At 42.4% G+C, this 15256-nt stretch overlaps 1 protein-coding gene across 2 annotated transcripts in view; it reads right to left on the bottom strand.

The window, feature by feature from the left end:
* The window catches only part of LOC309364952 (protein SSUH2 homolog), a 43744-nt gene that overhangs the window by 12031 nt on the left and 16457 nt on the right, over positions 1–15256 (bottom strand). The window contains exons 6-12 of one of the 2 annotated variants that reach the window (XR_014165905.1): positions 15120–15244; positions 14701–14763; positions 13908–14008; positions 9165–9257; positions 7932–8037; positions 6361–6468; positions 1887–3683 (exon numbers count right to left, since the gene is read on the bottom strand). Coding sequence is in view for 1 of the 2 variants with exons in the window: in XM_081903000.1 (XP_081759126.1) it covers positions 3537–3683; positions 6361–6468; positions 7932–8037; positions 9165–9257; positions 13908–14008; positions 14701–14763; positions 15120–15244 (743 nt within the window). In the remaining variant the exon portion in view is untranslated. Of the gene's footprint in view, positions 1–839; positions 3684–6360; positions 6469–7931; positions 8038–9164; positions 9258–13907; positions 14009–14700; positions 14764–15119; positions 15245–15256 lie in introns of those variants that run through there. The other variant, XM_081903000.1, reaches the window with a different exon arrangement.

The following is a 15256-nucleotide window of genomic DNA, read 5'->3' as shown; positions in this document are numbered from 1 at the left end:
CGGCCCCCCCTGCACCCCCCACGCTACGCCACTGGAAAGGGCAGCCTCCTCAGTTCTGCATGGTATCTCACTGCCATGGATTCCAGAGTTGCCTGAGAAAGCCACTCCCGACCTAAGGAGGGGGGGTTGCGGGCTCACGCCCCCGTCTACAGTCTTGCGGGGCTGGCGCCAGCCCCGCGGGACTCAGGGATTCCCATTCTCATGAATAGTCATCACCCACAGCGCTGGCGGTAGGGGTGGGCTTACTAAAGGGCATTTAAGGTCGGGGCAGCCCTGGCTCGCCCCTTTTCTTTCCTTACAGCAGCTGCGGTTTGGATCTTCGTCTTACGGCTGCTTGTTTCCTTGTTGCTTTTTTGGTCCGCATGTTTCATCCTTTGTTGTTTCAGGTTTCTTCGAGTGGGGGTTCATTCAGCTGCGCCATCCACTTGGAGGGTATTTTTGAGCCGCAGAAGCCTTCCTTTTAGGGTTATACTGGCTCCTTAACCCCTTGGGGAGCGCCTAGGGATGTGCATCTCAGGGGCTCCCCCTGTTGGTGCTTAACCCTTCCCGGTTAGTCCGGATAGTCTGTTAGGGCCAATGCCTAAAGCCAATACCACTCTTACCTGTAATCAATAAAGTTGTGGCCATTTTTCGCCCATTTAACCTAAATTCTGGTGTACGGTGTCTTTATTTACTCCATCTGTGGGAGGGGGCGGGAATCGCCACGCAAGCTGGTAATACCTCACGAGATATTTATTCCCACAGCTTATCCTCCAAGATTTCGCAGATGAAAATAGAAACACTCCTGTGTATGTGTAACATCATTACTCCCAGACTCGCTGTCTGAATGGCTTCACCCCTCCTGCTATAATATATTGCTAAATACCTTTTTCTGCCTGCTGTGTGTATTCATTAACTCTGCAATAGCGTGCACTGCTTTGGCTTTTGAAGCCTGGTATCAGAGGATGCCAAATTGAAGGTGCAAGTGGGCTTGAAAAACAGTGTAGGAAGTAAAGATGTGTTGTCTTATGATCACAGCATTATTATTACTTTTAAAAAAGATATTTAATTTCACAATGCAGCTTCTTTACAACTCATACATATCCAACAACATTTATTACTGTATTTGGTTACACAGTTAACAAACATTTTGTGTCACGTGCATAATCTTGCCTAATTTTTATTTATTTCTCACTCCATATGCTCCTTTATTTCAGGTAAAAGAAATGCGCTTAATGGCACCTTAAGGCTAACTTTTTAGAAGCTTTTTATTATAAAACGGCATATATTTTCATAAATGGCAACATATCATATGTTGAGCTGGAATTAGGGAAAATAAGAAAAGTCTGTAAAAAGCTGACTTAGAGAACACGTTTAGAAGTTCTTAAAGGGACTGTAATAGTGCAAGTTATGAGAAATCTTTATAATGTGCAAAGAAACCCTAATCCAAGATTAATGCTGTTCTTTATTTTGGTTCACCACCATATAGTACCTGTTTGAAGTAGCTATTAAATTTACATATATAATAGAACGTTTGATGCTGTTTCTGGATGTATGTCCTTTGAACTTAGCTGTCAGCAAATTTATGGTTCATCATTTCTTCATAAAACACACTTCTTTCACTCTCTGTATTAAAATTGTGGCTAGATGGTGAAGCAAGGTTTTAAGCCTATTGCTTTTAATGAATTGACTTCATACACTGACAAACTGTCCTCTGTTAATAGGTTGCAAATGTAAGAATGGTTATTTGAAAGAACAATTCTTAATAAACCTGATTAGGACCTGAGCGGTATAATTTTAAAAATAACAATGACAAGATAATAATAAATGCAAGAATGATGCCATAAACACACACACACATTCTGCATAGCCTCTACTCTGGTGTGTTTTTGCTACTAAACCAAAACAATTCAGGAGGTTGGTTTTTTTGCCACTGCTTCCCTCTAGTGGACAGTCTTCGAAAGGGAAAATTCTCAGTCCTTTCCTAAAATAAGCATTAATAGCAGTAATCCTGCATAAAGCATTTAACAAAGGTTTGCTGTTAGTGTAAATATGATTAATACATTAAAGAAGAAACCTATCAATGAAGCACCCTATTTTTTTCATCTATATCATAAAACAAGATAAAGTAGGTAAGCAAGACAAGGGGGATTCACATAATACAAATGTATACAATACTCAATAAGGGAGTTTTGGTAGGTAATTTTGTGACACATGAAAATAACTACTTGATGCATGTGGAATACTGGAGATTGTTTTGATGGTTTCTTGGAATGATTGCTCATAGTTGGCCATGCATTTTTGAAGAGTAAACTTGTATCAGAACTGCACTTCAATAGAGTCTCCTACCTTTTGAGAATACTTTTTTCTGCAAAGCATACTGGTCTCTGAGATCCAGCATGAAACCTCAGTTTTCCTCCTCACCATGGATCCCATCTTCCTTAAAAACTATTTTAAAACTAAAACTACATGCACGTACTGTAGACTAGGGCTGCCATACGTCCGGAATTTCCTGGACAAAAGCTCAACAACTTTTGTGTCCGAATTTTCCCTTTTTGAAATGTAGACCTAATGATGTTCCCATTCTGCCCAGTACTATAGCCCAATCATTAATCTAGTGTGATTTTGAAGCATAAGAAAAAAATATACTCATACAAAAAATACAAATATACTCATACAAAAATATATTCTACACAGTGTAATACACTCTGCTAACGTAACATCTTTTAAAGTCCAGCTTGCATTTGAGCCCTTCCAAGGTAAGTGCTACATATTTCCATATATTTTAATAAGCCTCTGAGCAAGATCTAGCAGTCTTCTTTGGCCTTGCCCACTAGTGATCCCAAATCAAATGGAAGAATCTCAATTTCAAATCCTTGCAATTAACATATTGGACGGCATACAGGTCTGAGTAGACCCACTGAAATCAGTGGACTTGGGTCCCTTGGTTTCATTGGGCCTATACTGAGTATGACTTAATTGGACACCACCAAGAATATACAGTACAGCCTTCAATGGATACCAGTCATGATGGCCATGGTCTACCTCGATTACTGCAGGCAATATGCCTTTGAATACCAGTTACTGGGAATCACAGATGGAAAGAGTGCTGTGGCACTCAGGTCCTGCTTCCAGGGCCTCTGGTTGGTCATTGTCAACCAGGTCTTTGGCCTGATCCAGCACCCTCTTATATTTTTACCCACTGTATTCCATTTAAGTGCTTTTTCTCCTCCATAGTTTATTCCAACATTTTCTTCCTGGAGTTCTTCCTAGTTCCATCACTCCGCTACCCAATTTCTCCATCTATGCAATAAATTTAGCAGATGCTTAGATCCCAGAAGGAACAGTATTAATAATGGCTGAAACTGTAGTGTAAATACAATTAGGTTATAATAATCGCTATGTCTTTTGGTGGCCACTGTGGGCAAGCGAAATAAGACGGGGCTACAGATGGGTAAAAAGATGAATTGATTTGTACCCACAGACACCTGTGGATAATTAAGCAAGATGAACAGCTTGCTTCGTACTAGGAATCCTCCTTGCAAAGTGTCCCACTGTCAGATGATGGTACAGCCACAGCAATACCTCTCTGGATAGTCCAGGGCATGGACCTTGTTCTCCATTCCATAGACGTAATACATGTATGTCTTCTCAGAATACTGGTAGTGGACTTCTGTGACTGGAATTAGCTCTATCGTCTGCCGCTGAGGGACAAAGACAGAACAAGAAGTTATTTGTTTGTTTCTAAAATGTCTTGCTTGCTCTTAACCACAAGGTCTCAGGTCTACTTATAAGAATCAAATATACAATTTCAAAAACAGCTAAAAGTGTTACAGTTATACAACACATTAAAAACATTTGAGAGACAACAGAAAAATATGAAATTAATGAAGTATGCAGAAATGGCGAAACTTACCGGAAGAATAAGAAATCAAGACAATAAACTCTTTAGAAAGGAATTGAAATGTTTTATTGAGTATTTACAAACATACTGTAAACAGATTATTGGCAAGATTGTTGTATAGACCTGCAATTTCAAAAGTGTTTATGAGATAAATATGAGAATAGATAGATAGACAGATAGATAGATGATAGATAGATAAGATAATTTGAAGTATGCAGGAAATTACAAAAATAAATGCAAAGAACCACAGAAAGAGGGGGAAGGGAGTTGAAGTTTGAAATGTTAGAACATTTGTTGAATAATTGTTGTACTGTGTATTAACTCTCTCTCTCTCTCTCTCTCTCTCTCTATATATATATATATATATATAATGAAATTTTACATAGGATTGAATCTGCATGGCACGATTCTTTCTCACAGAAAACACCCATACCAATATATCTTTTTTCCCCAAAACACTTAGAAACAGAGGAGGTGGGATACTTGGTGTAAACATAACTAGTATGTCAGTTCTGGCCTTTGGCACCCGAGACATCTGTTTTGGGGAACAACCCTTTTCCTGTGACCCTTTAAACTGTTTTTCATACTGAATTTTAAATTGTTGTAACCCACCCTAGGGCCTGCTGGTGAAGAGTCTGGTGATTAATTTACTTAATAATAACAGCTGCTATTGACTGTACGGACAGTTTTGTGGACACACACACTTGATTCCTGTGCCTGCAGCCTGAAGTAGGACAGTTTGGCAACAGAGATACCATGTAAAGCTGTAGATCATCCCTCTACCTGCCAAGATGCAGCTGGGAAGGTGAAAATGCCAAATCTGGAAGGACAGGAGGGAATCCTACTTGACTGACACGCAGAAGTGGACATGGCTGTATATGTGATTGGAATGGAGGCAGAACGTGGCCTGTTTCAGCTTTTACTAGGCCAGGATTACCGTGTGTTATACAATATGCATGTACCTGACCTCTACAAGTGTGCTTCCTAACATCATCATACGTTAATTTTACCCCACCCCTCAAACGTAGATTTTATTGATGGGGCCCTTATGTGTGGAAGAAAGGTTTATCACAGCAGACGTGTATTTTGTAAGTGTCCCCTCACAGCATCATTGTCTTGAACATACCACAGATCATATTTATACATATATTCTTTGAGGCAAGTTGCCTGGAGACCTGCTAGGTGACAAGTGACTAATAAGTAATAAATAAGTGAAGTTGAAGCAAGCTAGAAAAACTTACGCATGCACTGTTGTGGCTGAATGCAGCCTTCCAGCGCTGCTCCGATCATGTTAGGAGCTCTCTAAGGTGACTGGAAAGAGCCTGCAAGGTGGCTGTGTTTTATACTTGTCTCTCCCAACCCTAAGCTAACATTAGAAGTTTTCTTCCATAGTGGAAGAGGGCGCAAAGACTGGATGGTTATTTCATTCGTAAATATGAACTTCATGCCTAAACTCCAGAATTTTCTACAGGGTTATTGCAAGAACTCCTGAGATAATGCATCAAACTCCTGCATGTTTTATGTGTTAAGGTTTATTATGATGATGATTATTATTTCTCAGACATAGTCTGCTGGTTATATTTTAGCAATGAGAGAGTTTCGGGGACAACAAATTGGTTCAATTGATTCATCAGTTGAAAACATGCTTAAAAACCAAGCAGTTAGTCAAAATATTTGACTACATAATTCCTTTACCATTGAGGCTGGGAATGAACCCTTTATGAAGGGTGCAGAAGTTAACTAGCTGTGTAGATGATATGTTGTCTCTATGCCACCTGGTGCTAAAATGAAATAGTGCAGCACGCTATTACAATACAATGTGATTCCATACAACAGGTTCACTTTAAGTATTAGTATTTCCCTGGAATTGTGGCAAAGGAATCCCTCAGGAACACTGAGTAACGTTGAGGTCTGTAGCATGGCAGCAACCTTAGTACATTTTTCAAAGGAGTATTAAAAATGATTATCAGTTAAGAATTGCTCTTTCACTACAAAGTTTTTCAGCTCAGATCAATTGGCTTGTATAATTGGCTTGTATTCAGAATTCCTGTGAGTGGAACTGTACTCATAGGATGTTCCCACCATTGGAAACAGAATGGGGCAAATGATTTCTGCCTATTCCTCATCCCCCGCCCCCCATAAACCTGCTCAAAAGTGTTGGGGAGACAGAATGGAGGGCAGCAGAATAGAAATCACCTCCCTCCTCCTGCTCCAGCAGCAGCCTTCTCTGACCTCGATGCCTCTCGCAAAGAGAAGGTGCCTTCCCTTTCACAGATTATGATGAACAACAGATAGATTCATATAGATTCAACAGCATAGAATCAAATGTGAAAGGAAAGTTGACCAAAACAAAAACAAAAACCCACACATATTTGATTCTCTGAAATTTCCCCCCAGTTTCAAAGTTCCCAATATTTAGCTGGGGTTAAATGTTTGTTTAAATAAAAATCAAAGAAACACATGTCTATTGCGTATACCTGTTGCAGAATGCGGGATGTGTTGGTGAATGTGGCCCTGTGCTCTGCGATAGCTCTTTCAGATGCCAGAGAGATCTCAGGGTAAGGGAAGTCAAGAAGGGGATACACCTGCAATTTAAAAAGAGGCAATCAGAATCATTCTCACCCTACTTCACCCATCTCCTTTCTGACCATCCCCACCTATCCTCCCATTTAACCCAAATGAGTTAAGGTAATGGCCATTTCACTTAGTCTGCTGAGGCACTGTGTATAATGCATTGTCTAGCAAGATGAAATAAGAGCAACCAGCCACTTTTCTAGTCTAAGCCTGTCCATCACTTTCATCGGTTGCAGGGGATTTGCTCAGCATCATGCTCTGTTAGAGTAGCATATCAGGAGCTGTAGAACCAAAGCCGTATCATTTACATACTATGAATATGAATGAGATGAACATGGTGGATGCGAAATTGCTGGATGTGGTGCATTTTATTCTTCCATTCTGGAATTGTTAATACCAATAGGAAGAACACTGAATCTTCATCAACTGCTCTCAAAAGGCAGACATAGAAATCATAATAGATGATCACCTAATAGCTGAGCTGAGCTTTCGTAGTGCCTGAGTCTTTGGTATATAATATTGCCATTATGTTTTCAGATTTATCTCTACCAGCAAGAGGAAGAAAAACATGCATGTAAAAATGGAATGTGACATTATCGGAATATGGGAGAGATGCGGCGTGAATGTTATCTATAGAGAGCAAATGCATTGAACAAATACCTAGTGACATACTGGTGGCTTGCTATCAACATCAAATGGGGGAAGCAGCATGGCTCAGGGGAAAAGCACATGCTCTGCATGCGAAAAGGTCCCAGTCCCAGGCATCTCCAAATAGAGCTGGGAGAGAGCCTGCCTCAAATCCGAGACAGCTGCTGCCAGCCAGTGTAGACAATACTAAGCTAGGTAAAGGTAAAGGGACCCCTGACCATTAGGCCTGGTCGGGGCCGACTCTGGGGTTATGGCGCTCATCTCGCTTTATTGGCTGAGGGAGCCGGCGTACAGCTTCCAGGTCATGTGGCCAGCATGACTAAGCCACTTCTGCCAAACCAGAGCAGCGCACGGAAACGCCGTTTACCTTCCCGCTGGAGCGGTACCTATTTATCTACTTGCCCTTTGATGTGATTTCAAACTGCTAGGTTGGCAGGAGCAGGGACCGAGCAACGGGAGCTCACCCAGTCGCGGGGATTCGAACCGCCGACCTTCTGATCGGCAAGTCCTAGGCTCTGTGGTTTAACCCACAGCGCCACCCGCTTCCCTACTAAGCTAGAGAGACCCCCCAATAGTCTGACTCAGTATATAGCAGCTTCCAAGCTTCCTAAGTATAAACAGAAACATTAGCTCCAATCTTGAGTAGGTAGTCTGCAATCTCATGAGATTTCTGAGCAGATTTCCATTGTCCATGAAGGTAGGGGGCAGAAAGATGTGAGTGAGTTATCGTATTAAGCAGTTCAGCTGCTTCCAGTAATTTTTCACCAAGGTTTCATATGGAAAATACCAGGAGTCATGTTTGGGGGGGGGCATGTATTTTACTCACCACAGCGTTCTCATCTTTAAATATGTTATCTCCCGTAACTTTATTGAGTAGTTCTCTGGGAAAGTTCAACTGATTCTCATAAATGAATTCATATACATTGTTCTTCCTGCAAGGTAAGAAGGATTCAGAGCACTGTGTCAGGCTATATTGATCAATGTATGGATAAGGCTTTCAGTGTTTACTAGTTATGATTCTACCTCCAATATCGGCAACAGAGGCTTTGGAGACCAGTTGCTGGTGAACACAAACTGGAGGTTGCTGCTCACACATAAACATTCTGAAATCACTTTTGGTCTTCCCTAGACAGAGAAATTATTGTTGCCCAGAGGGGGGAAAACATTGAGAAGTTCAGAATTTTAGTGGGTCCACCAAAAAGCAAAGATAGCATGAAATTGTTTATGCTCTGTGATTTCATTTAATCCAAAAAAAACCTACTTGCTTTCATAGTCTGCAATTAAAAAAATAAGAATACACCACCGTTGATCTTGTCAGTTATCATGTTTCCTGTGTATAGCCCCTGATTGTTGTGTGTGTGTGTGTGTGTGTGCGCGCACACACATTCATACCCCCACCTTATACTTTCAAAGCAAGTAGGTCAAAATGGTTAAGACATATTAGATGGACATGTGGAAGGGGGTGTGATAAAAGAGCTTCTTTTTAAACTATCTGCCTGAGACAGGTGTCTCTCTGCTTCCCATATTTCCTGTGCTAAGCTCACTACTCCACGTTTCGACACAAAACTGTTGTTTTTGTTGCTTTAAAAAAAGTCCTCATGGAAAATCATCAGTGAATCTCTCCGTCTAGATACACACTTGTACGCAGTTTCCCTGATATACCCATATTAGTAAAGCCATCTCCCCTAATTATATACATTTTTAATATAATTTTCATTAATAGATGCATTTTTATACACATTTTGCCCTAATATACACATTTGTGCATACATTATTTGGTTGCAGAACTACATTCCAATATCTGGAGAAGTGCACATTTTGTAGAATGGTTTGTTCCAGTTCACAGATTTCAGAAAGTGTGATTTAGGTATATTTGCCATTAAATTTCTCCCCCACCCCTCCCTATAGGGTCTAGTCTAATGAATATTGCAAAGCACCCACAGAATCTTAGTCATAATAAACACTTCACACATATGAATTTAAGAGCCTTTGGCAGTCAAGGCAATTAATTTCAGAGAATGATGACAAAAAGAGCAACATCACGTAGAAGACAACATACCAAGTTATTGTTAGCTGGATGTAGTGTAGCAACTTTTTCTCTCCATGGCACGTCGTACAGGTTTTGCTGCCTCTTCCAGAACAGGTGCTGCACCTTTTAGATGTAAAATTGAACTTTGTGCATGTATTGATTTATTCAAAATGTGATCCACCCCATTTTAAGCAGGAGGACAGTATAAAAAAGCACAGCCTAAGAAACTAAATACAAAAAATAAAGATAAAACCAATAGGCTTGTGACTTGAATTACCACTGAATTTCATCTGAAGGCAAATTTTGAGGCAAATTCCAAGCCTCTGTTCTGGTGAAATATTCAAGAACTCTTGAAGGCACCCAAAGAAATTTTAATAAGCTGTACACTATCAGAGAGACTAATCTAGTTTTGTGGTCAGATTTCCTAACATCTCAAGATAAAAAATAAAAAAGCAGTAGCTGTGTCACAATTGGGTCAGTTTGCTGGTGTCTGGAAGGGGAGTTAACTCTTTTGCTTGGGTTCGACTTTTCTGATCTGAATCTTCCTCTTCCCTTAAAGCTGCTATATGCCCCAGTGTGGAAGGCAAATTGATTTAGGTCAGGGGGGGAAATGGCATTGAAGAAAGAGTTGCACCCTACTTCAAAACCATAGGCTTAGTCAAATCAAAGATGGGCGTGGTTCTCCACTGCCTCACCTAGATTGGCCCTAAAACTAATAATATTTCTCAGGGAGTTTTCATATATGTCTCCTTTGGATCCACATAATCCATCAATGATGGCATCTAGTGGATAGCATCTGATTCTCCCAATTACCCACTATACCCTTTAAACTGAGTGAGAAACAGAATAGGAAATCAGTTGTCAGAAGAAGAAGGGCTGTAAGTACAGTGGTACCTCAGGTTAAGTACTTACCGTATTTTTTGTCCTATAGGACGCACCGTCCCATAAGGCGCACCTAGTTTTTTGGGGGGGAAATAAAGGGGGGGAATTATTCTTCCCCAGGCGCGGAGCTGGGGCGGGGGAAGCCCGAGCTTCCCCCGACCCCAGCCCCCGGAACAGGCAATGCTCCGCAAGCCGCGGGAGCCCAGCGCCGGGCTCCCACGCCTTGTGGAGAGCTCAGAGCACCCAGGCTTCAGCATGCAGGCAACTCTCCGCAAGCCGTGGGAGCCCGGTGTGGGCTCCCATGGCTTGCGGAGAGCTGCGCAAAGCCTGGAGAGTGAGAGGGGTCGGTGCGCACCGACCCCTCTTGCTCTCCAGGCTTCAGCGAAAGCCTGCATTCGCCCCATAGGACGCACACACATTTCCCCTTCATTTTTGGAGAGGAAAAAGTGTGTCCTATAGGGCGAAAAATACAGTAATTTGTTCTGGAGGTCCGTACTTAACCTGAAACTGTTCTTAACTTGAAGCACCACTTTAGCTAATGGGGCCTCCTGCTGCCGCCACACCACCGGAGCAAGATTTCTATTCTTATCCTGAAGCAAAGTTCTTAACCTGAGGTACTATTTCTGGGTTAGTGGAGTCTGTAACCTGAAGCGTATGTAACCTGAAGTGTATGTAACCTGAGGTACCACTGTATTATGGTCTTGCTTTGGTTTAGTTCCATTATGAGCCACCCTAACTACCAATGTAAATGTTTAGGAGCTAAAAGGGGGAAGTGTTTTTACCTATTTAACTTCAATACTCAACAGCGAGTTGCTCGAATTGCATGATTTGTGCCAGCACAGAGATCACTGAGTAACAAAGATGTCATTGAAGGAAATGAAATGCTCATCTGCACAAAATGGCCGTTTCCCTACAAAGCTATAGAAGAAAAGGTGACCCTTTTCAAGGAAAGTGCCATTCTGCCTACAACAGATGTAGAAAGCATATGTTTGTTCTTGGCAAATTTGGATTGCATCAACATGACGCAGATTAGCAGCAGTTAACAGCTGATTTATGAAAGCACTTTAAGATGTTGCTAGCCCCAATGGATCCCACTTTCAAAATTATTGCCACGATTATCCTGCAATGCCATCTCTGTTATTTTAAGCGTAATGGAGCCTAATAAAAACAGTTTAAAAGAATGGTGAGCTACTTTGCATCACTTAAAGATCATTTGTAAAGGCAATTAGTTCAGCAGTCGGAGAAGCAGAAGGGCAGCGGTTCTGCATACTGCAGACAACCTGGGAGGAGAAGGTGTCAGAAGAAAACAAGGCTCTGTAAAATATGGTACAGTTATACCTCATTTTGCAGCCGGGATCCGTTCCAAAGCCCCAACCACTAGCCAAAAAAGATGCAGGGCAAAGCGCAGCATTTGCGCTTTTGCACATGTGCGAGCGGCAAACCCGGATAGTAACCCGTTCCAGTACTTCCGGGTTTGCCACTGAATGGACGCTAGATAAGGCAAACGTTCGCAGAGGTATTACTGTAAATGGAAAATGGAAGTCTTTCCATGGGATTAGGTGAGATTTGGATCACTCAACCAGATGGTGTCATCAGGCCTTGTTTCTCAATGATAATGTGCCTAACAAAACCTATCAAAGTACCTCTGAGCCCTGAGTACCTCTGTATAGACATAACCTTCAAAAATATTTTCCTTGTATAAAAAGTTAATGTTGGGCTCAGAGGTACTTTCATAGGTTTTCATATGCACGTTATCATTGTACAGATGAGATTTAGGAAGTCACAGCTCATCTACAGCTTGAGGGTGTCAGACCTATTTGGAATGGAAATCCGTCAATTCAATACTTAATCATTGAAGTTTGGCTGGTTTGCATTGCTGGGCAGTACTATGTGGTTGCTACAGTGGTACCTCAGGTTAAGTACTTAATTCGTTCAGAAGGTCTGTTATTAACCTGAAACTGTTCTTAACCTGAAGCACCACTTTAGCTAATGGGGCCTCCTGCTACTGCTGCGCTGCTGGAGCACAATTTCTGTTCTAATCTTGAAGCAAAGTTCTTAACCCGAGGTATTATTTCTGGGTTAGCGGGGTCTGTAACCGGAAGCGTATGGAACCTGAAGCGTATGGAACCCGAGGTACCACTGTATTGCTGTTGCTATTGCTGCTGCTATTCTTATTCTTATGCTTATGCTTATTGAGTAAACGGATAAAAGCCCAAAAAATGTAGAATCTGTTGCGAAGAAATGAACTGGGTTTACATTTTTCTTATCCCTTTTGTTCTTCCTTCTCTGTCTCCCCTGTGTACCTGCAAATGCTGCAAGGATCCCCCCCCTCCCAATCTGGATGGACATAGTGCTTGCTAAAGTGCCTGCCAAGTATACTGCAATGTTCTCAGCCTTTACCTAGAAGGGTCAGCCTATCCATGTCTTCCATAAATAGAAATCCAGTTACCTTGCCCTTCCCTGGAGCTGGGCATGCAGGCTACTCAGGTTCTGAGCCTGTGCACATAACAATAGAAGAAGAAGAAGAGGAGGAGGAGGAGGAGGAGGAGTTTGGATTTGATATCCCACTTTATCACTACCCTAAGGAATCTCAAAGTGGCTAACAATCTCCTTTCCCTTCCTCCCCCACATCAAACACTCTGTGAGGTGAGTGGGGCTGAGAGACTTCAGAGAAGTGTGACTAGCCCAAGGTCACTCAGCAGCTGCATGTGGGGGGGAATCGAACCCAGTTCACCAGATTACGAGACCACTGCTCTTAACCACTACACTGGGGATTCATGGGACTGCTGGGCTCACACCTAGGAGGTACCTGTAGGCCATCCCATATATGCAGTGCCTGCATGTCTAGCAATGCATTTGATGGGTCCGTTGAGCCGTAGGGACATCTTGCCTACATATTGCCACCACAAAAACATGGCCAGCATGCAGAGGTGCTCACCATTTCTTTATTTCCCTGTATGCCAGTGTGGAACAGTGGTCACAGTGTGAGACTAGGACCTGGGAGATCAGAGTTCCAATCCCACCCAGCCATAAAGCTATCTGGGTGACCTAGGGGCAATGACTGCCTCTTAGCCGTACCTACCTAACAGGGTTGCTGTGGGGATTAAATGAGAAGGGGGACAACCATGCCTCGGCTGAGCAGAGGACATGAAATCATCCTCATTCCTTCTCTTCTCTTTCTGGTTAGAAAGCTTCTGTGGGCAGCCCTCCTTAGTGTTATGTACTGAAGTTCTCACCCTGGGCCAGCAGGGGGATACTGTAGATAGTTTTCACTCAGGTCCACGTCAGTTATTTTAGGCAGGAAACCCTGGGTTGTTGTTGCTGCAATGTTGATAGCTGGATGCCTATAAAAGCAGGCCGGCTGAGCTGTTTGCTGTTCAGTTTTCTGTTCCAGTTTACACAATAAAGAGCTGCTTTGGAGAAATTGCTGTGTCGTCTGCCATGTCTACCCACTATTTAACACTTAGCTTATGAATAACCAGCTGCGGGTGGGATAGCAGCACACCTACCCCTCACCCCAATTCGGCCAGCCTTCCTTGCATGGAAAGAAGCATCTCTGTCACCATGGCAACACAGTCAAGCCTCCCTTTCATGTCAGCTCTTCCTTTCAGGTAATCGGTGGTTCGGCTAATGGGGCAATCACTGCAGGAAAAGCCTCTAAGAGCTCCTGCGATAGATATATGTATGTGTGTATGCCTTTACTTTTGGATTGGGATTTATCGTTTTATAGTAGGACTCCCTTGATTTATTTAATTCTTAAGTTCCTTTGGTGTTGGCAGAAATTATCCTAAGTATTTAATAAGTAAAGTAGTATCTATCAGAGAGAGAGAGAGAGAGAGAGAGAGAGAGAGAGAGAGAGAGAGAGAGAATATCCCACCTCAAAAAACTTACCTCTTACGTCCGCTACCTGAACACATCTGGCATCGCTTTTGATGTTTCAGGTGTTTCGCTTTTGCTTTATGTCTGGCTCCACTGCATGTCACACACCTCATCTAAAGGTGCACCACAACAACAACAACAACAGAACAGATTACACGATTCTACATAGCTGTCCCTTATTTGGTGGGAAAGTCCCTTATCCCAGCGCTGTCTCCCGCTGCTGTCCCTTATTGATGATGTCCCTTAAATTTCCCAGGTTTCAAAGGAAGCATCTCCTCTCCCTCCCTCCCTGCCTACCAGACTCGCCTTTGCTCAGCGCTTCCCAGCGGAGAGGTGACGGTGGTTTCCCTTGCTGCATCCCCTTTGCCGGGTTGCTGTGCTGTGGGAACCACCGCTTGAGGCTTTGTTTGACTGCTGGCTGGGCTTTCTGCCTTTGGCTCAGAGGGGCTCAGAAGTTGAACATACCTGTGCTCAGAAAATCCCTTATTTTGGCTGCTGATCCCTTATTTTCAAGGCTGCTGGTCCCTTATTTTCAAATCTGTAAGTTGATAGCTATGCGATTCTAGAAGTAACAGCTTTCCCCCAAATGTCAGAAATGTCTGCCTGAACATGCCATTCCCCAACACATTTGGTATTTTTAAGTATGCAAGGCACTGCTTTCCTTCTGGTGTATATATGGATTTTTCAACACAGATTACAACATGAAATGACTAAACAGGATTGCTATACAAGTGGCACAAGTGATAACACTGAGAACACAGAAGAAAGAAGGAATTGAACTGGAGAGGACACAGCCAATACTCACTCTGCCAGCACCATGACACCCACTGCATTTGTATCGGCCACGACCATGACACTTGTGGCATTCCTGAAATATAAATGGTGCACAAATACAGATTTCTGCCAAGTATTTCCAGCAATTGCATGCCATTGTCTTAAACAAAATGAATGGTGGTGCCTTAACTGGGGAAGCAGAACAGTGCAATCCTATGCATGTCTACTCAGAGGTAAGTCTCATTTAGTTCAAGGGAATGACTGTGGCAGCCAAGGGCAACAGAATTTTTTACCTACGGCAAATGAAAGCAAAGGGTATGTAAATGAAAACCACTTACAAAATATTAACCATCACAGAGCTGTGTGATAAAGCGGATCAAGAAACCAGCATAACTCAGGTATAATAATGTGACTTAATGCTTGATTTTCAACCCATGATTGACAAATTACCTTTACTAAAGAAGAGTGAGGAATGCGAAACTTTTTTGTATCTTCCTGAAACATCTGTGGAACTTGGACTTTAATATCCCATGGTTGAGGAGATGCGCCATTTTGTGGCCCATCTACCAAAATATCTGATAGAAAGA

This window comes from Podarcis melisellensis (genome assembly GCF_964234715.1).
Source record: "Podarcis melisellensis genome assembly, chromosome: 2".
Classification (NCBI taxonomy): domain Eukaryota; kingdom Metazoa; phylum Chordata; class Lepidosauria; order Squamata; family Lacertidae; genus Podarcis; species Podarcis melisellensis.
The sequence above is the reverse complement of the archived record's forward strand: the minus strand, read 5'-3'. Positions and strand labels throughout refer to the sequence as shown.